This window comes from Trichechus manatus, unplaced genomic scaffold (genome assembly GCF_000243295.1).
Source record: "Trichechus manatus latirostris isolate Lorelei unplaced genomic scaffold, TriManLat1.0 scaffold00210, whole genome shotgun sequence".
NCBI classification, from domain to species: domain Eukaryota; kingdom Metazoa; phylum Chordata; class Mammalia; order Sirenia; family Trichechidae; genus Trichechus; species Trichechus manatus.
This window is the reverse complement of record NW_004444146.1, coordinates 1,427,177-1,450,125: the sequence shown is the minus strand read 5'-3', so window position 1 is coordinate 1,450,125 and position 22,949 is coordinate 1,427,177. Positions and strand designations below refer to the sequence as shown.

The 22,949-nt window shown below is 39.6% G+C and overlaps 1 protein-coding gene across 1 annotated transcript in view; it reads left to right on the top strand.

Annotated features, from left to right (window-relative positions):
• The window catches only part of FGF9 (fibroblast growth factor 9), a 41,374-nt gene that overhangs the window by 4,940 nt on the left and 13,485 nt on the right, over nucleotides 1-22,949 (top strand). Inside the window, exon 2 of the mRNA XM_004388391.2 lies at nucleotides 5,638-5,741. Within this exon, the coding sequence (XP_004388448.1) occupies nucleotides 5,638-5,741 (104 nt within the window). The remainder of the gene's footprint in view (nucleotides 1-5,637; nucleotides 5,742-22,949) is intronic.

The following is a 22,949-nucleotide window of genomic DNA, read 5'->3' as shown; positions in this document are numbered from 1 at the left end:
CTTCAATATCTCACTGTAGGAAAGACCGCCTATTTTAGGAGCTGTGTTTAGGATTGTTTCAGATTCTTGAGAAATTGGAGGGCTTATAACTCTCCATTAAGTTAGCATTTCATAAGTAAACTTTGAGATTTGCTTAAGTTGCTATAGGCTCTGATTTACTCTGATCCAGGACTCTGAAATTATTGATTCAGCAGCCCTGGTGTGGAATTCTCTGGATTAGTAGGAAGCTTGGTAGGGAGGGGGTTTGATAATCTATTTTCGAAAGGCTCATGTCATGCCTTTCTCTGCAGTCTGCATAAATTTTTGTTGTCTGAAGAATGCAGCTCTTGTAAATGTTGGATGCTTTCAGGCTAGAGGGTTTTTTAACAGGGGCCAGAATGGCGCTGCTTCCACAGTCTTCCCACTTTCCACAGTTGGCCGTGTTATGGTCTTGGAAGGGAGGCCGGATTCAGATGGGCTTTGGGGAGTTGGTCCATTTGAGCAGAGGTGGGAAGCCCCATCAGCACTGGGCTGATTATTAACAGCTTGTGAGTCAGTGGCAAGGAGGAAGGTCCTCCTGGTCATTTTCCTGAAGTAGTTTCAGGAACTGACCTGGTCTTCTTGTCCAGGGATGATGTCGGACCTCATCAAACCCTTTGGGGCTCAACAATCATGTCCTCATTCGGAACTGTTGGCTGCTGTGGAAGAGAATAGAGAAACAACACTAGTCATTAACTCCGTGCTTCCTATGTCATTCCATCACTCACCATGACTGTGGCCTTTCTCAGCTAAGGGTGACTAGGTTGTGTCTGCCTAAGAGGAGAGACTGGCTGCCATGGTACACGAGGTTGAGGTCTACCCCTTCTTTCCTCTTCCCTTCATTCCCTTCCTCTCCCTTTTGTCGTTAAACATTTAAAAGTCTACACAGAAGCCTTCCATGGCCTATTACCGATACAGCATCCCTCTGTGCTGCACATTCAGAGAAACAAGTAACATGGGTAGTGGGTGGTACTCAAGTTAGTACAGTTGGAAACACTTGCTTGGCACAGGCTCAGGCCCAGAGAAAGGTTAATTGACCTGATGGAGGTTTTATATAGTTCATTGTGGGCAAGATGTTACCGGTGATGGTAAAGATTTCAATCTGGTCAGGGCGAGGTGGATCATGTTGCCAGGTCTTTCTGACCTTCAACATTGGCTGTCTCTGTATGTGGTGGAATGGCCATGACTTGTGCATCAGGGTGTTCTATTTGCCCTCAGATCCCTGAGCTGGATCTCAAAAGAAAGCTGGGCTGTGATTTTGAGGTCTCTGTTTTCTAAGAGGCTGCAGAGATATGGATGCTGACAAAATCTTTTCTACCTGGGGTCAATAGATAGCTCCTTCTTCCATGAATAGGTCCTTGGAGACTTATCTCAGGTATTATTTCTTTCAAGAAGCCTCCTCTGGCTTCCCTTCCCAAACCTGAAGGAGCTTCCCATTTTTGGACACCAACCATGTCCTGAATATCTCCCTCTCATTGCAGTTGCCACGTTTTTATTGTATTTGTTTGTTTGTCCTTACCTTCTGCTGGATGGTGAGCTCTTTGAGGGTATAGGGTCTAGGCTATATCTTACTCATCTTTATGTACTTGATAAATGGCATCGTGCTTGGCTTATAATAGTCACTCAATAATAGTTTGCAGAATGAATAAATGAATACATATAAATGGCAGCTATCTTGTCAATGCCCGGAAACACACACACACACAACCAAGATAGATCGTAATACTTTCATTTCTAAATTATAATGATTATGACAACAGTATTTTGTATCTTAACTATTTTTCAAGTACAGTGCTAGGTGTTTTAGATTATTATCTCATTTAATTTTCATAAAATACTTTGTTTTGAGAAAGGAGCCAAGGAATTTCAGATTTCAAACTGTCCCATTTTTAAACACTGTACAATACATTTTAAATTATTTTTGTTACTTAGTCTGGATTAGCAAACTAGCAATGCTTACTTTTTAATAATTGGGAACTTTAGTTGCTGGATGAGTATGCCCCCACTGTCCCTTTCCCCCACTGTGTGCATTTCTTTGGCAGGGACAGCCACAGTCTTTCCCTTGGTTCCACCTGTGCAGGTGTATTGTAACATCAGATGTATTTCTTGTGGTTATGGGATCTGGGACTCGTGGGATGTCTTGCAGACGAAGTTCAGCCACCAGCAGACAGTTCCCTTGTACTGCTCCAGGAGGTGTAGTCAGGCACGTTGTGCTTTTCGTTGACCCCTTTTCAGATGATGCTCAAGGCAAAATGTGACCACCAATGCAAAGAATGTGGGAAGGAGGCATAAGAAAACTTTTTCTCTTTTTCAAAGAAAGGACGTTTATAGTTATTTTTTGAATCTGAAGACAAAACCAAATTTAATTTAAAAATTGGGAATTAGTCACAGTTATGAATACCCAGAATATTTACTTTTCTAGCATTTTAGAGCATTTGGTAGACTGCATTGTGAATTGGAGTGAGGCTAACTTGATTGCAACATAGTTGGCTCATGTGTATCTTTTCTGTCTCAAAAATTTAGATGCCCTTTGGTGGTTACTTTCAAATACACTTTAATAGCCAGCTGCAGTAGTAGAATAGTGGTTAATTAAAACAGATGCTCATGTTTTGGAATAATAGATCCTTTCTTTTAATATCATGTATTAAACACCTAAGTAATAGGTATTTATTACTAAGTTGATTTCAGAACTTAAGTCCTTTAAGCAGAAAAAAGCTATGTGCTATCTGCAGTAGAGGAGTCCTGGTGGCGCAGTGGTTAAGCACTCGGCTGCTAACTGAAAGGTTGTAGATTTAAACCTACCAGCTGCTCCTAGGGAGAAAGATGTGGCAGTCTGCTTCCATAAAGATTTATGGTCTTCGAAACCCTGTGGGGGCAATTCTACTCTGTCCTATAGGATCACTATGAGTTGGAATCCACTTGACAGCAACGGGTTTCATTCAATGTGCACATAAATGACTTACTTAGGCAAGTAGTCTAGATAGGAAGACGCTTGCATCCTCAAGTTCTGCATGATGAGAGAGCAGTGTAGGGGTGATTGGCCTCTGTGTGCCCTGAAGATACCTGTGGAAGGGTCACAGTTCCAGTAGCTCAGCGGTTTTTCCTACCCCTACTTCCAGTGCCACTCACTGGGGCAATGCAGTCAGTCTGATTTAGTTAATGCTTTCTAGTCACTAGTAAGGGCATAACTACACAAAAATGTTACAGAAATCACAGATACATTAAGCAATTTCTGGAGTGAAAAAGAAAAGTAAAACCAATTGTTAGATGTGCATAATAGTTCAGGATACAGGCTTTGGAGTCACATGGCTTGGGGGCAAGTTATTTAACCTCCTTAAACCTCAATTTCCCCGTATGTAGACTGGGGATTAAAATATTATAATGACTAGGGTTGTTCTGAGATTAAATGAGAGCAGGCCTCTCATTTGGCACAGACTAAATGCGCAAGTATTTTAGAGTTTATTATTATCATTGTTGTTATTCTTGATGTTCTGCAGACCAGACAGTTAAATGATTTTGCAAAATCACTTAGTCCCTGCCCTTTGTTGGGTCTGATGGCTAATATTCATTATTAGTTCTCAGAGCTGCCTCATGTTTAGGGAAAATGGAAAGACTATCAAATGCCCTTTTAGAGAATGCAAGTATCTTTCAGTCTGATGAGTAAACCTTTCCCCATTGACCTGGTAAATGAAATTGTTTAGACTTCAAATAGGGTGGAATGTTTCCTGTATTTCATTTTATAATGAAAATTGGACATTAATCAACTTCTTACACTAATTTCAGGATGACTAAGACCTATATTGTACTGCTTCTTCAGGTAGCTGAGATTCACATATATGAATCATAAGAGTTATATATAGTTCAATGAAATAAAATGATTGCATTTAGAAGGGAGAGCATCTCATGTGAAATGAATTATGTAGAGACAGTGCCTTATTTATCCTTCATATGTTTTGTGAAATAGGGAAGGTTAGTAATAAACTGGCTTGTTTTAGATGTATCTTCCATGATATAGTCATAGATTATCAGATCCAAAACATAGTTTGTAATTTCTCTGTATATTTTTTCACATCCTATTAAAATAAATGGATTTGCATTCCAGAAAAATATTTTGTAAAGTGTAAGCATGAGGTATTTGTTGCATTTTGTGCACATAAAAGAATTAGGACTACCCCTTTGTAAGAAACATCTCTTCTTTTTACATCACCTTTGAGCAGAGTTTTCTCTTGTGTTTAATCCTTTGCCTTATTAGGTTTATGTAGTTCATGTCTTCTGTGGATTGCCACACAGTATGTTTTGTGTGAGTTGCAAAATTAATTGTTTAAAAATCCATGTAAGTGCTTTTTTATTAGTCACATGAGACTGACAATAGCAGAGTGTAACCCTTAGTTTTTTCAGAACTCTTGAATGTAAGTAATTTTTTCAGTATTTGAAGATATTTTTCAAATGAGAACTAAATATTAGCTAGGCATTAACAAAGTGTAACACTTTACGTTATAACAAAAATGAGAAAATGGCTGAGCACAAGTAATATTAGCTTTGTTCTAAGTACATTGTGTGATGGTCATCTTGAAACAATATAGTTAGAGAAATTGAAGCCGTTGTGTGGACTTAAAATTCTGGATTTTTGCCCAGCTTAGGTGTTGTTCGTGAGGTAAGCAAGGGGAGAGAAGGAACTAAAAGAAGATCATTATTTTGATTTGATTTTGGGATACAGTACTCATGTGTATTTTAAATCAAGAACATTTTTGGATCAGCATTTTTTTTTCTCCCAGAATGTTATGTTAGTTGTTTAACCATCTCTTTGAGGTTTAGATACGTATAACAAAAATCAATACTTTTTTAAAGCAGAAATATTTAGGTTGTGTGTAGGCTATTTTAGTTCTCCAGATGGAGCTCAGTAAGATTTTACAATAGAGGGCTGGAGAATTTTCTGTATAAATTAACCGAGGCTTTGGTTAGCACCTCGGGCTCTTATTTTGAGAGATAGGCCTTTTTCAATAGAATGTTTTACTGATATGTGCCCTTACACAAATACTTGATTTCACATTTATAAAGTGCAAATAGGTTGCTTTTCTGTTAAATTATACTCTTTGGGTTAATTAGAATATATTGGCTTATTTGTCCTATCACTTCTTGGCATATCTATGCAGATACTAACTTATTTATTTATTTTATTTAAAATCTATTTAAAAGATAATATTTGTGTTTTTGGTGAAGGTTTACAAAGAATTTTAGGCTCCCATTCAACAATTTCTATGCAAATTGTTCAGTGACATTGGTTATATTCTTCATGAACATTCTTAATATTTCTGTTCTGCTTGTTCTATTTCCATTAATCTAGTTTCCCAGCTTTTTTATTCTTGAATTATTTCTTCTGTTATGTAAGTCATTATCTTGACAAGTATTTTATATCATTATTATAAGATAGAATTTATTTGAAAAATCAATTCTTTTAGGCAATTCTTTTAAATTGAAGACAGTTCTTTAACTAGTGTGAGATTATCAAAGTTGGGAGCTGGGCTCAATATCCTCTCAAAAACTACTTGTGATGCTAAGATTCCAAGGAAATGTGCTGTGCTTTGACTTGCTGTCTGTCTTTTCCCGTTTGTTCTATAGGCATTCTGGAATTTATCAGTATAGCAGTGGGCCTGGTCAGCATTCGAGGCGTGGACAGTGGACTCTACCTCGGAATGAACGAGAAGGGGGAGCTGTATGGATCAGTAAGTACTGTGAGAGATGTTGCCAGTGTTTATGTTTCATATTTGATTTCAGCTGCATCTTCTCTAGGTTAAAGATAGCTAGAAGGGAAAATGAAATCTATTTGGAAGAGAGTTTAATTTTTGACTTTTTGAGGCAAACCATTTCGTTTTTGTTAATAGATACCAGCTCTGGATCTTCGCTAGACCAAAGTTTATCTGAAAATTATTTATATGCCAAACCATCTTCATTATCACGTAAATAAAAAATTCACAAGTGTGAAAAATTCAGTTTTCTTACATTGACTGGGAGTTATTTTTGAAATGAATTGAAATTATCTTTTCTCAAGCCTTGAAAGTATTGTAAATAAAATTAGAAATAGATGCTCACTGCAGTGTGTATAAACCTTTCTGTGAGCTACATAAGATTTTCATTATGTGGGGAGAGAAAGGAAATGGAAATTATCAGATATTCTTGTATGTGAATGAGAATATTGTAATTATTTGAAAATATTTTGAGTTTCTTTTTTCCCTATTTCACTTCCCATCTCCACTAGGTGTAAGCTCCTTGTGGGAGGCAATCAGGATTATTTATCGTGGCCTGTCAAATGCCAGGGGGCATTGGTGGTTCAGTAGTAGAATTTCCCTCTTCCATGTGGGAGACCTGGGTTTGATTCCTGGCCAGTGCACCTCATGGACAGCTACCACCCATCTATCAGTGGAGCTTGCGTGTTGCTATGATGCTGAACAGGTTTCAGTGGAGCTTCCAGACTAAGTCAGACTAGAAAGAAAGGCCTGGCCATCTACTTTCCTAAATCAGTCAGTAAAAACTGTATGCATCACAATGGTCTGATCTGCAACAAATGCTGGGGATGATGCAGAGTAGGGCAGTGTTTCATTCTGTTGGAGGAAAGCCCCAGCCTTCTTGGAGCTTCCCCTCTGTGGAGAGAGGATTGAATTTACATCTTTGTATCTCTTTACTCCTGCTCACACAGTATCTAGAACACAGTACATGGTACACAGGAGGTACTTAATAAATTTTTGTGAAATGTATGAGTATGAGTAATAGATTGTTAGTTAATATATACTGAACTGGATTTTCAACATTAAAGCTTGTAGGGAAATTAGCCTTTAGTTTTTTATTACAACTATTCGTGATCAAATGAGAATTTAATCTGTATTATCTGCAATATGAGAACTTTTAGTAGGGTCTTCAAAAGGTTGAATATTAAAAGGAGCTCAGAGTAGGAAAAGTTCTGGGGTCCCCAGTCAACAGAAATGAAGGGCACTTTCATATAGAATCAGGAGAAATTTTTTCTAGATACACTCCTTTTCTATCCATATGCTATTAAAAATATATACGCAAGGGCTGGAAGTAGTATCATAGTTTTACTCAAAAACTCCAGTTGACAGTAAATTATGGCCTGTGTAATATGAATGTGACGCACACCATTTTTAATGACACAAGAATTATTTTTCTACCTTGGTAAAATTTTAAACTACAGGCTGGTTGGTTTAGTTATTTAATTTTTTTTAAAGTGCTTCCTTGAGAGAATAAATTATTTTAAAATATGTTTTAAAGTATAAGATTAAATTTAGTTTTTAAAGAAGAATACTTGGTTTAGACAATTACTTACTTCCTAAACAATCACTGTCAGTACTTTTAGAAAGACACGAAGATACAAGATGAAGGAGGCTTTTATGTTTTAAAAACATAAAGTGATATTCTCCTTTTCACACCCTCAATTTTTTTCACTTTTAGGTATGTGATGTCGATTTAGTTAAGTCAGTCATAGTTGAACTCAGTAAAATGCTTTTTTGTGTAGAACTGAAGTTCTGACCTTTAGTGGGTAAATGGGTCTATAGCTTGTCATAATGGTCTCCAAACTTTTTTTAATCACATAACCCAACCAAAAAGAAAATATTTTTTAAAATACAGATTTCAAAATATGCATATTTAATTATTTAGAAATTGTATATGTAAAAATATGGTTCACGTGTATTACTTTATTTTATAAGACGTATATCAAAGTAAATGTTTTAAAAGGGTGAGATTAATGAGTAAACACAAGTAGAATCAATCTAACCAGTTGAGTTGACTTCCACTCATGGCAACCCCATATGGGTCAAAGTAGAACTGTTTTCCATAGGATTTTCAATGGCTGATTTTTCGGAAGTAGATTGCCAGACCTTTCTTCCAAGGAGCCACTGGGTGGACTCGAACCTCCAGCCTTTTGGTTAGCAGCTAAGCACGCTAACTGTTTGCACCACCCACGGACTCTTAAATACAAGTAGAGGCCATACTATTTATTTTTCCACCCATGGATCATCACACACTCCCCAGTTTAAAAATGACCAGTCCATCTTCCATTCCCATGGTTAATGATTTAGACTCCTGAGATTTATTGGTTCACAAGGAGAGCAGATCTAACTTTGTGTTCAGCAGAATTGCCTCTGCGTTTGTTGTCCTGGCACAGCTGAATTTTGTCTCCCCGTCTAGATAATTTCCATGGCTTCCTTACTAGTCTCTTCCTCTCATATGGCTGCCTGCCTGCCTTTGTCTGTCCTAGGTGGTAGCACAGTGCTGGGAGCAGGGTTAGGGCTCAGTTTGGTATGTGAATGTAAGACTGAATGAAGACTGGTGATAATACTGCCTGCAGTGGTGGTGAGATGGTACAAAGTTGGAGAATATCATTTTGTCTCAGTATATTTCCAGTATGTTTCAGAGTGTTGTTTAGGGCTCTTTTAGCACACTCCCTTCCACGCATGCAGCCACATAGCTGCTTTAAGTCCTACTCACGGAATCCCATGTAGGTCAAGGGGGGAGTCCAAGAAAAGGCTCTTGTTCTTTCTGTGCTTGAGAAATGCATCCCTTCTGGTGTGAAGAGAGTCGTTAGGCTTGGAAACTGCTCTGAGGAAAGTATGACAAGGAACTCTTCTCTATACTGTGATTTCCTTGTGGAAAAGTATCTGAAGCTGCTTCCCTGCATCCAGTTTCTCCCATCTCCAATCCATTCTACACACTAATGGCAGAATTACCTTTTAAAACCCAGAGAGGAGTGTCACTCCTTGTCTGGGAATCCTTCAAAGACTTCCCTTCGTAGTCTGTAGGGTAGCACTCAATACTTTTCACAAATCACTTTGCCTGGATTAACTTTGCTAATATCATCTCTTGTGACTCTTTCCCCATGTAATTTGTGTCTGTCTGTTTACCATTCTCTGAACATGTCATGCAGTCTGGTTTGTACATGTGGTCAAGTTAGTCCCTGTCTATGGAATGATTTACCTCTACCTTCTCATCATGTGACACAATTTAAGAGTCAATGAAAATGCTGTCTCTTCTTCAAAGCCTTCACCAAACTCCTAACTCTAACTCCACGTATTCTAGTCAGCGTTACTTGTGTTTTCCTCTGGGCCTCAGTAACACTTTGCTTATATTTCCATACCTCACAAGCAACAGTATGATTTATAGTATGGTCAGTTTTGTTTCCGTATTAATGTGTCAGAAGGGCATGGGACCACCTTTTTTTTTTTTTTTTAATGTTGCTTAACACATAGCAATGAGCCTTGCTCATAGTAGATGCTCACTAAGTGTACATTGGATTGATATGAATTAAAAATTGTGATTTATTTCTATTCTTCATTGAATACATAAGTGTAGATCTTGCTGTATCTCTGTTTGTATGGCCAGTGAATATTTAGGCTTCTACTTGAAGGAAGAATCACCGTCTTCCATTCCTATGCTTAATTGGACTGTGTCTATGTTGTCCCTGGTGTGTATGGCCCTAGGGGGATATGGCTGAGCCTGGAGAAGAGTAGTGTGGTGGCTAGAGCATGGGAACAGGAGTCAGGAGACTTGAGCGCTCATTCTGTCTCTGCTGCTAACTAGGTACTGAGCCTCGTTTTCCTTACCTATAACATGAAAAGCTTGAGTTAGACCTCTGCAATATCCCTTCTCACTCTGGATCTCAAGAATTCAATACTTTGGAATTTTCTGGCTGCAATGTTGAGTCTTCTCTGCTTCTCTTGTGATGTTCTCTATGCACACAAAATGTTTATGCAGCCACATCTTTCTGCCTCTTATGGAAAAAGCAGGGAAGCATGCTCCCTGGGCAGCCAGGTGATTTCCCATTGGTCCATACCTGATGCAGGTGAGGGGGAGAGTGATGGTGAAAGGATCCTCACTGCTCTGTGGCTGGGAAGCTCACATTTTCCATTTGGTATGGCAATGGGAATGAGGAGGGACCAAAATATCTCATTTTCACTGTGATGAAACTGAGAGTAGGAAAGAAAAGAAGTAGGCAATAAATATGTTATTAAATACGCTAATAATTGTAGCTTAAAAAATATATGAGTTGAAGTTGTATAAAGCTCAATTAACTAAAGTGGAGAAGATTTGTTTCTAAATGTTAGAAAAACCTTGAAAAGACTGATCTTATTATAAAACAAGGTAAACAAGTGATTCGGGAAACAGCACTTTTATAAAGTAATGTGTAAATGTAGTAAAAATTCATTTAAGATTACTCAATGGATTTTGGTATTTTAGATTAATTTTCTCATTTCATCCATGTAACTCTTTTGTCTCTAAGTTTACCTTGAAAGTAGACCTGAGAGGTCAGAGGTGAATGGGCTGACACTTTGTCAAAAACATATAGAGATTCTCACATTCTGTTAGAATGTGGAGATAAAAACTATATTACTACTGAGTATCATGATTTGATTATTAGAAGGAAAACCTGAATAATTCTAACTCTGGGGTGAAGTTTAGTTATTGAATTCATGTATGAATTCATACTGTATCCACCCATTCATTCCACAAACACTTATACCTACTATTTGCCTAGCGCTGTGCTAAGTGCTAAGGGCATGACAGTGAAACAGATATCTCAAAATCTGGAAAGGGAGATAGAGATTATTCAGTGCGATGTGAAATGCACTGTCACCGAGGAACACACAAGTGTCTCAGGGGCCCAGAAGAGTGTTTCAATAACTGCTTGGGGCAGCTGGTAACACTTAAGCTGGATCTTGAGGGACGGATAGAAGTTTTAGAAAAGGAAGGGCAGGTAAATGAAGGCATGTTGTTGTGTGCTGTTGAGTTGATTCAGACTCGTAGTGACTCTATAGGACAGAGTAGAACTGTCCCATAGGGTTTTCTAGGCTGTAGTCTTTACAGGAGCAGATCGCCAGGTCTTTTCTCCCACAGAACAGCTGGTGGATTTGAACCACTGACCTTTTGGTTAGCAGCCGAGTGCTTAACTACTCTGCCACCAGGGATCCTTAATAAGGGCATGTAACCCTTCAAACATAAAGATTAGAATATCCTGTGTGGCTGGAATTTAGATCACACACACACACATACACACACACACACCCCACATACACAAACACATATTTGGACAAAGCATTAGAGTATTAGTTTACATTTGTCACTTTTGTTTGTTCTTAGGAAAGAGACCAGAGGTTAGGCTCAGTTACTTTTAGGGTCTTCATCTGAGTACTATCAACATACTTTTAAAATGTCAAGAGTAATTGACTATATAATAAATGTCTCATTAAAAATGCTATGAAAAAATTAATGTCCCTCAAGAAGCTTATATTTAATGAAAAGTATAAAAAAAGCACAGTCACCAAAATTGGAATGATATGTACACGTATAGCACGGAATCTGCAAAAGTGGTGTGAAAGGATGCCACCAGACTGGGAAGTGCCCTCATTGCTGATTCGTACCCCTTTTATAGCACTTACTTATTAATTCACGTTGGTTTCTGTCACTAGATTAAGTTTTTTTGGGTCAACTCTCTATCTTGATAGTCTTTCTGTTTTGTAAGGGCCCAGCAGTATACTTTATGTGCGGTTGGCACATGGGCAATGTTTGTTGACTCAATTATTCCATCTATCATGAACCACACACATGCAGAGTTTTACCATACTGTCGAATCATGCAGTGATGATTATTATTAGCTGCTGTCGAGTTGGCTCCAATTCATGATGACTCACATACAACAGAACGAAATGTTGCCTGGTCCTGTGCTATCTTAATGATCTTTGGTATGTTTGAGTCCATTGTTGTGTCTACTGTGTATTTTGAGTACCTTCCAACAGAGGGGGCTCATCTCCCAGAACTATGTTGGACAATCTTCTGTTGTGATCCATAGATTTTCATTGGCTAATTTTTGGAAGTAGTTCACCAGACCTTTCTTCCTAGTCTGTCTTAGTCTGGAAGCCCTGCTGAAACCTGTCCATCATGAGTGACTGCTGGTATTTGAAATATCGGTGGCATATCATCTAGCATTGTAGCAATACACAAGTCACCACAGTATACAACAAACTGACAGTTAATACATGGTTGTCAACTTATAGAGTCCAGGTGTTTTCACTGGAGTTACCTCATTTGACTACTAAAACTGAAAATGAGAGAGGCTAAGTGATCAGAGGCACAGAACTCATAAATGGCAGAGTGAGGACTTAAGCCTAGTTCTTCCAGCCCTGAGTTCAGTGCTTCTGAATCCTGTCATCATAATGTCAGAGACGTTTATTAATGCAAATGTTTACTTGTAGATTTGGTTATTATGCTTCCAGCGGCACAAATGGGCCCATGGTTTAGGTGGATCTATATAATCAATAACCAAGGTGTGATGGATTCTGTCTGTGTTTACATTTCTTTTAATAAATGCATTAGTTGGGGGAAGTTTTCTCTACTGGGTAGAAACTTGGGAGCAAAAGAAATTCCTTGCATGGTGTTTCCATAGTGGGTTATGTGGAGGAATTTTGAAGATCTATCTGCCCCAGAATTGAGTAACATATCAACCCCTTTAAAGGGAAAAAAATAAAGTATCTCAGAAGCCTGGAACCCCATGTTGACTTAAATTATTTTTAATATGTTATTTAATATGTGCAAATATAAAACTAGATATAAACTCTGTATACTAGTACCTCTTAGACAACCATAATCCAAAACATATTTATTTTAAAATTCAAACTAAACTACAAGACCAATAAAATCCATATTAACATAATTGATTTACTGGAAAGGCTGATGTTGTCTGACTGAAACTAAGTGGTTGCTTCACTGTCAATATGGCAGTAGTGGCTGTAGCATAGACTTGTTTGAGCTCAGCATGCCTGGTCTTCAGAGGACTCAATTCTCCCACCACTTCTTCCTCCTTGAGTTACCGTGAAACCAAATAATATCACTTGGCCTTCACTTATCTCAAACATATCATTTATGTACCAGGTATGCCTTTTTCTTTTCCTATTAGCCTCTGTTGGTGAAAGTCGGACTACTTAGTGCTAAAAGTAATTTTCAACACCTATGTATTCTTGGAGGGCAGTATTTGGTTATAGGGTGGTTATGTGGATGATCCAGAATATGCTTAAAATGGTTCCTTTATCTTTCCATTGAAATTACAATTAAAATATCCTTGTAGAGAACTTGTAGACCCCTGGATATGCCCTTTATCTTGCAAGGATCTGCAGATGCCAGTTTTTTTTTTTTTAATGTTGTAAAAGATGTGAAACTCTAGGAAGGAGGGTGAGTGATTTGTTGGGGAAGGGGCTCTGCCTCCATGCCTCCATGAGGTATTCTGCAGTGGCAGTGCTGAGCAGCTTTTGAACAAGCAGAACAAACTGTGTGTTCATGGAATAGGATACCATACCAAATGGCAAGGCACCACTAAACTTAATAATTTGTTATTGTATTGTGTCAGTTCAGATAGCTTTGATGTAGACATTCAGACATGCCTGTACATGGAGTCTCCAAAGAATGCAATTCCTATAAAGGAAATGAAAAAGACCATTTATTTAGTAATCTACCTGATACTAGGTGTACTCTGGAAATGGGTGGTTTTTAAGATATTTTTTGTTAATAGAGCATTGCCTTGTATTACCTGAGTGCATTGCCAGTTTTCAAAGGATTAAGTAATAATTCCTTGATAATTGAGAGGGCACTAGCTCAGCATAGCATCTTCTACTATAATTTGATTTAGTTCTTACAATGTCTTTGTTTTAAGATGAGGAGAGTGAGATTTTAGTGGCTTAGTGATTTACTCAAGGTCACATAGGAAGTGACAAGTCAGGATTTGAATGTAGGTATCCTGATTCTACCTTTAGTACCTTCCCAATATACCATAGTAAAATATGTGAATCTGGTCTGATCTACACACATATTAAGAGTGACTATCCATTTTTTAAAAAATATTTATTTATTTTTATGGAGGTGAAATTAACATAAAATTAAGCATTTTAAAGTGAAAAATTCAGTGGAATTTAGTACATTTGCAATATTGCATGTCTATCACCTCTATCTAGTTCCAAAACATTTTCATCACTCCAAGACAGAACCATGCACCTATCAAGGAGATACTCCCCTTTCCCTTGCATCCCTACTCACTGCCATTCACTCACTCACTCATCCCAGCCTCTGGCAACCACCAATCTGCTTTCTGTTTGTGGCTATTCATTTTTGTGAATAAAAATATTTTTACCAGGATAACCACACATTGGAGTAATATTTTACCACATATTGGAGTAATAAAACAAAACAAAACAAAAAACAAACCAGACCCATTGCTGTTGAGTCAGTTCTGACTCATAGTGACCCTATAGGACAGAGTAGAACTTCACCATATGGTTTTCAAAGAGTGGCTGGTGGATTTGAACTGTCGACCTTTTGGTTAGCAGCTGAGCTGTTAACCACTGTGCCACAAGGGCTCTTATTGGAGTAATAGTACTGTTTATTTCACAGATATAATTTCATAATAATTTTTCCTTTCTATAGCTAAGTTTTTATTTAGTATTTGTTTCTTAAGCATCTACACTGCTGGCCATTACTGTAGTTATTGGAGAATCATCCTTTAAAGAATTATTTGTTTTTAGTTAAGTTTATATCATTTAGCAGGGTAGCTAAGTTTACTGGTTGCCTAAGACTCATTTAAAACCTCTCAATAAGGCCAAAGTCATGGACCACAGATCTGGAGATTTTGCAGGCTTTGGAAAGGAAATTTTTGATTATCGATTGCTGAATATACAAATTCTCCAGACTTGGGATGAGAGGTGGAGGGAGGACAGTTCTGTATCCTGGGGTAATGTACTCAGGACAGGGCTTTCTTCAGCCCCAGAAGTCCCATAGTATAGCCATCCTCGCCATAGCTTTTCCTGTGGTCACGGTTCCTCTCTCTGACTGTCCTCGGGTTTACTCACGTTTCCCCTGTTCCACATGGTTGCATTTTCTGAAGTGCCCCTGCCTCAGTCTCTGATGGAGAAGTCTGATGAGGAAAGCTTGATGGACTGGGCTTGGGAGGGCAATTCCTAAAGCTGTTTCTCTTGGTGGAACCCATGAAAATGCAAGCTCTGTGAGGGAAGGGACTCGGTTCCTTTTATTCCCATTGTACTGCCACTACTTAAAACAGCACTTTGCAAGTAGTTGACACTTTATAAATATTGAATGAATGAATGTATTGTCAGTGGGATCCCAAATCACTGTTTTCTTTTTTCTACAAAGAGAAGTACGGGCAGACCCCTGGTTTAGAAGTATCTTATTTATGAATAGGTATTGGGCGCTACCACCCCTCATCTGTCAGTTTGTCGTACTGTGGTGGCTTGTGTGTTGCTGTGATGCTGGAAGCTATACCACTAGTATTTCAAATACCAGCAGAATCACCCATGGTGGACAGGTTTCAGTGGAGCTTCCAGACAAAGATAGACTAGGAAGAAGGACCTGGTGATCTACTTTAAAAAAAAAAAAATTGGCCAGCGAAAACCTTTTGAATAGCAGTGGAACATTGTCTGAAATAGTGCTGGAAGATGAGTCCCTCAGGTTGGATGGCACTCGAAATACAACTGGGGAAGAACTGCCCCCTCAAAGTAGAGTTGACCTTAATGACATGGGTAGAGTAAGGTTTTTGGGACCCTCATTTGCTGATGTGGCAAAACCCAAAATGAGAAGAAACAGTTGCAAACATCCATTAATCAGAACGTGGAATGTATGAAGTATGAATGTAGGAAAATTGGAAGTTGTCAAAAATGAAATGGAATGCTTGAAGATCCATATCCTAGGTGTTAGTGAACTGAAATGGACTGTCATCAGCCATTTTGAATCAGACACTTATATGGTCTTCTCAGGAATGACGAATTAAAGAGGAACGGCATCACATTCATTGTCAAAAAGAACATTTCAACATCTGTTCTGAAGTACAACACTGTCAGTGATAGGTAAATATCCATATGCCTACAAGGAAGACCAGTTAATACGAATATTATTCAAATTTATGCACCAACCACTAATGCCAAAGGTGAAGAAATTGAAGATTTTTACCAACTTCTGCAATCTGAAATTGATCAAACATGCAGTCAAAATGCATTGTAATGGCCTTGGTGGTAGAAACAAAGCCAGAGATGACATGATAGAAATTTGCAAGACCAATGACCTACTCATTGGAAATACCTTTTTTCAACTACATAAATGGTGACTTTACACGTGAACCTCATCAGGTGAAATACACAGGAATCAAATTGACTACATCTGTGGAAAGAGACAATGGAGAAGCTCAATATCATCAGTCAGAACAAGGCCAGGGGCTGACTGCGGAACAGACCATCAATTGCTCATATGCAAGTTCATGTTGAAGCTGAAGAAAATTAAAACAAGTCCACGAGAGCCAAAGTATAACCTTGACTATATCCAACCTGAATTTAGAGACCATCTCAAGAATAGATTTGATGCACTGAACACTAATGACCGAAGACCATATGAGTTGTGGGATGACATCAGAGACATACATGAAGAAAGCAGAAGGTCATTAAAAAGACAGGAAAGAAAGAAAAGACTAAAATGAATGTCAGAAGAAACTCTAAAACTTGTGATTGAATGTAGAGTAGCTAAACAAAAGGAAGAAATGATGAAGTAAAAGAGCTGAACAGAAGATTTCAAAGGATGGTTCAAGAAGACAAAGTAAAGTATTATAATGAAATGTGTAAAGACCTGGAGATAGAAAACCAAAAAGGAAGAACATGCTTAGCATTTCTCAAACTGAAAGAGCAGAAGAAAAAATTCATGCTTCGTGTTGCAATGTTGAAGGAGTCTATGGGCAAAATGGAGCCCTGGTGGTGCAACTGTTAAGTGCTCAGCCGATAACTGAATGGTCGGCAGTTTAAACCTACCCAGCGAATCCACAGGAGAAAGACCTGGTGATCTGCCCCCATAAAGATGACAGCATAGGAAACCCTACGGGGCAGTTCTGCTCTACAGAATTGACTCTACGGCACCCAACAGCAACAATGGGCAAAATACTGAATGATGCAGGAAGCATCAAAAGAAGATAAAAGAAATACACAGAGTCACTGAACCAAAAAGAATTGATCGGTGTTCAACCATTTTAGGGGGTAGCATATAATCAAGAACTGATGGTATTGAACTAAGAAGTCCAAGCTGCACTGAAAGCCTTGGCAAAAAACAAGGCTCCAGAAATTGACAGATTACCAATGGAGATGTTTCAACAAGTGTATGCAACACTGGAAGCACTCACTTGCCTATTCCAAGAAATTTGGAAGATTGCTATATGGCCAACCGACTTGAGAAGATCCATATTTATACCTATTCCAAAGAAGGTGATCCAACAGAATGCGGAAATTGTCAAACAATATCATTAACATCACATGCAAGCGGAATTTCCTGAAGATAATTAAAAAACAGTTGCAGTGGTACACTGACAGGGAACTGCCAATAATTCAAGTCTGATTCAGACAAGGACTTTTCGCTGAACGAGGGATATCATTGCTGATGTTGGATGGGTATTGGCTGAAAGCAGAGAACACCAGAAAGATGTTTACCTGTGTTTTATTGACTATGCAAAGGCATTCAACTGTGTGGATCATAACAAATTATGGTTAATGTTGCAAAGAACGGAAATTCCAGATCACTTAATTGTGCTCATGTGGAACCTGTATATAGACCAAGAGGAAGTTGTTTGAACAAAACAAAGAGTTACGGCATGTTTTAAAATCAAGGAAGATATATGTCAGGGTTGTATCATTTCACCATACTTATTCAGTCTGTATGCTGAGCAAATAATTCAAGAAGCTGGACTATGTGAAGAAGAACATGGCTTCAGAATTGGAGGAAGACTAGTTAACAGCCTGTGACATGCAGATGACATAACCTTGCTTGCTGAAAGTGAAGAGGATTTGAAGGACTTACTGATGAAGATCAAAGACTTCAGTATAGATTGCACCTCAACATAAAGAAAACAAAAATCTTCACAGCTGGACCTATAAGCAACATCATGATAAACAGAGAAAATATTGAAACTATGAAGTATTTCATTTTAGTTGGATCCAGGGTCAATGCCCACGGAAGCAGCAGTCAAGAAATCAAATGATGTATTGCACTGGGAAATCTGCTGCAAAAGATCTCTCTAAAGTGTTGAAAAGCAAAGATGTCACTTTTAGGACTAAGGTGCACCTGACTCAAGCCATGGTATTTTCAGTCACTTCATATGCATGCAAAAGCTGGACAACGAATAAGGAAGACTGAAGAAGAATTGATACATTTGATTTATGGTGTTGGCAAAGAATACTGAATATACCATGGACTGCCAGAAGAATGAACAAATCCGTCTTGGAAGAAGTACAGCCAGAACGCTCCTTAGAAGCGAGGATGGCGAGACTTCATCTTTGGACATATTGTCAGGCGGGATCAGTCCCTGGAGAAGGACATCATGCTTGGTAAAGTAGGTCACTGAAAAAGAGGAAGAACCTCAACAAGATGGATTGAGACAGTGGCTGCAACAGTGGACTCAAGCATAACAATGATTGTGAGGATAGCACAGGACTGGGCAATGTTTCATTCTGTTGTAATGAAGTCACTATGAGTCAAAACCGAGTCGACAGCACCTAGCAACAACAACTACAACATTAAGCGCTAGAAGAGGTGCCATATAGAACAGTGGTGCCTGATCATTTTGAGTATAAGCTTGCTTTTTGATAAGTGTTATGAAGTCCCACATGATAGTAATTGTACTTGTGTGTTTTGATTGAAAAAATACATTATGACAAACACTCCTGTGAATTCATTAACACTTCAAAATGAATTTGTTACAGATCAGCCTTTACCTAATTTGAAAACAGTAGCCTTCTGTGTGATGGGTATTTTATTTATTTAGTTTACTGACAATGCTGGGTGTGTGAATGGATTCTTGGAATCCTTACAGCTAACTCCTAGCTTCCTTAATCCTGAGCCTTGCCCCACACCCATGAAATCCAGTTTGTTTGTAAGTTGGGGGCTGTCAGTACAACCAGTAAAAACAGTGTTAGGGACAACAGAAGCACAAACTCACTGCCTCCAAGCTCTTCCTGCTGCTTCTGACTCCTTACTACCAAGTGTGCTTCAGATCAGGATTGGGGTTCATGTTGGAAGTACTCTCCAGCCAGTCAGTCATTCTGTCACCCACTCACTGTTACACTCACACACTCCCTCCCTCAGACACTCACTCACACTTACTCTTACACATTCACTCACACACTCACTGTCACTCACACAGTCACTGTCACACACTCACTTTCACTCGCACACTTACATTCACTCACACTCACATTCACTCACTCTTACGCTCACACTCCCTCTCAGTCATGTTCACTCACACTCACTCACATACACACTCAAACTCTCATATTTACTCATACATGCTCACACACTCACTCTTGCTTGCCTCTTGCTTTCTTTCACAAGGTCAGCAGGCATTTGTTGTCAACTACTATAATATGTGCCACGTACTTTAGGAGGTGCTGGGGATACAAATGCAAATGATACTTCTTCTTAGAACTGGGTTAGGAAGAACTTGCAACTTTAGCCAAGAATTATAATTTGGTGTGATAAATGTTATAATAGACTTATGTACAGAAGGCTCTGAGAATTTGGAGGAGGGGGTGTAATTCCAAGGAAGAATGTCAGGATTATCACAGAGGAGATGGTGGCTGAGATGGATGGAGGGAAATAAGCAAGAGATCTCAGCAGAGAAAAAGCTGTGAGAAGGCAGCTTTGCAGCAGGGTTTGGAAACATGGCAGCTGCTAGATGTGTACTGAGTGGGTCCATTCTCTTGGCCTTCCCTTGGTTCTTTCCATAGCCTTGTCCCTGCTTCTCTTTCTCCCAGCTGCTGACATTTGGAGGGTCCTTCCTCTGTCAACATCATTAGCCTCTCAGGGTATGTTGTGATGTTCTGTGTCCTGGCCTGCGAGGTGCCCTTGAGCCTCACAAGAAAAGCTGGGCCCTCTGTGGTGAAGTGGGAACCACAGGGTCACCTCAGCAGTGGCCTGGCCGCTCCATCCTTCCTGTCTACCTCTCCCGCCTGGGACTGACTTCTTCTTGAGCAGAAGCATCATTTGTCAGCCTGCTGACCTGGTGCTCCTCAGCAGCACTGTGACAACCAGCTGAGAAAAATGTTTGTACCCCTGACACCCCTGCTGTAGAGGGTTCCCCCTAAGGAGCTAAGGGTCAGGGCATTAAGTAGAGAGAGATGCAGAGAGCTGCCTTCTTTCTTTCTCTCCATTGATGGTTAAAATCCTGACCTACGTTGATCTACTCCTTTATTCACCTTTTTTTTTTTTGGTAATTCTTCACTGAAATCTCCACTGCAGTTTGCGTCTCTTTTGTTATGAGGTGCCCACAGCTTACTGCAGTATTCTAAGAACAGACTTGCCAAGGTCATACCAGTGACATGACTCTTCCTGTGGTGAAATGTGATTGCTTTACTGTAGCATGGAATTATTTTTGCCCTTTTTAACTGCCATGTTGTATCGTGTGTTCTCATATACTTTGCTGTTCAGACTCAGTCCTAGGTTTCTTTCTGTTCTGCTGGCTGGCTCACTTCCCTCCTTTCCTTCTGTCTCCTTCCATCCCCTCACCTTCCTTTTTGTCCCTTCCCCTCCTTTCTCCTTCTCCCTCTCTCTTCTATCCTTCCTCCCTCCCTTCTCTTTTTTCCCACATGAATTGCTTTGTTTCAGATGGTGTCCCCCTTGATTGTGTTGACTTGGCTTGTATTTCTTTTTTTCTCAGTCTTTCAAGATGACTTTAAATTTGTTGTGTTTTGATGGAATATTCTAGTCTATATTTTTATTCTGAGCACTTTTGAACTTGGAGATAAAGCACAGGGCTTAGAATCCCAGCTCTGTGGCTAACTAACTGTGTGACCTTGGGCAATCTACTCACAATTCCTGAGCCGTAGCTATCAAATAGGGCTAGTAATACCCACTTCATAGCATTATTGTGAGGATTAAAGGAGACAATGCCTATAAAGCAAGCAGCATAGTAGCTACTCAATACATGTTAGTTCCCTGAGCATTGTTTATGGATTACTGTGGCCGATGATGGAAATGTTCTAGTGCAACATTTGATTTTCTTAATTTATGTGAAATACACTGAAATTTTGTTTCTTGCAAGTTTGGATTTTGAAATTAAGATTTATGACATTGTCTCTGAAAATAAATAGATGTTTTCTTTCAGATCAAAAGATGTCATTCATCAAATTATATTCTTAAATGTTAACTATAAAGGCTTATTATCAAGATTAACTTTATATACTTTGTTCTCATATCTAGCTCATCATTATTTTATCCACTTAGTTAGAAATTTCTTTTATTCGCATCTTAATTTACTTCGTGATTATTGTTTTTTTTTAAAGTTCACATATTGGTGAACTCACCAGTGCCAGTTTTTTCAGAGTTAAGGCACTGTGCTTAAAAAGACATATACGGGGGCCAAGATGGCAGAGTAGTCAGATGCTTCCGATGGACCCTCTTACAACAAAGACCCAAAAAAACAACTGAATCAATTATATATGACTATCTAGGAGCCCTGAAAATCTAAGGCAAAGCTGAGGAACTGGACTGAGTGGGAGGTGGAGGGAGAGACGGTTCGGAAGCAGCGAGGAGTTGCCAGACCTGACCTGGTGAGAGCCTGAGCCCTTCAGGCCTGAGCAGCTCATGGGTGAGCAGTGAGGCAGGCAAGCAGCAGTGCTCTGGAGGCCCGTTTTCCGCACTGGGAGAGACCCAGTGCCAGAGAGTCTACTCAGCCACACAGAACCAGTGAGAAGCAGCCCTGGATCAGCGAAAGATAAGCACTTGCGTACGGCCTATTGCGCGGATCAAAAACACCCCCCTTAGGGACAAACTTCTCTCCCATTTACCTCCCCACCTCCTGCTCTGCACTGCGTCCCAGGAAGGCTTCAGCAATCGCTGAGTCCCCTGGGCCAGAAGTAGTATCTGTCACACATCCTAAGCCATTCTCCCTGCCTTGGAGAGTGAACAAATTAACAAACAGGGGAAAAAATAAACTGCCGGCTCCCCTAAGCCAGGAACCCAGGGTAGGCAGACCTCCTTTACCTAGGCACAGGCATAAGGAAACCATGGACTTTGAGGGCCTTTCCCCCTACAGAGACTTCTGTGGGCCCATTTCAACAGCATAGGCCCTCATTACCACAGTACAACAGGGTATATACCTTAAGTCTAACTTCAACTGTTTCAGCTGCGAAGTGGTAGGTTCATGACATTTGACACTCCTCTGCCCATTAAGCAGTGTCTTCACCTACCCACATCAGGGGCCTGAGGAGTGGTGGCTCCACTCACATCACCTAGCCATCTGTGATAGGGGCCCCAAAATAAGAGGTGCCCCCCCAGTCCTTACAGCCAACAGCATTGGGTGCTCATAGTCTGGCTGCAAAACCCACCCACCTACACACTCTAGGGAACAAGGACACGCCTTCCTCCTGGACACTTGGGAGCAGCTCTCAGCCCCCTGCGTTGCTCAGAGTATGTCCCCCTGCTGCAGCCAGATGCCTGTGCCTACACCAATCACCCATGCCTGTCTAGGACTGTAGGTGAGAGCCTACACCACACACTTGGTTGCTATATACCTGGGCACCTGAGTGGAATCCATACAGGAGAAGTGGGCGGACTCCTGAGCTCACACAACGAGTAACAGATCTAGCCACCTGGTGACAGGATATTAGAGCTTCAAAGGTGCCAATAATCAAACTAGCTCACATGAGCAGCCTATTTGGGCATACCAAAATGAAACAAGAAGCTAGGACACAGTAAGCAAACATAAAATAAATAAATATAATAACTTATTGGTGGCTCGGAGACAATAGTCAATATCAAATCACATAAAAAGGCAATCCATGATGGCTTCAGCAAGCTCCCAAAATAAAGAATCTAGAAATTTTCCAGAGGAGGAAAATTTC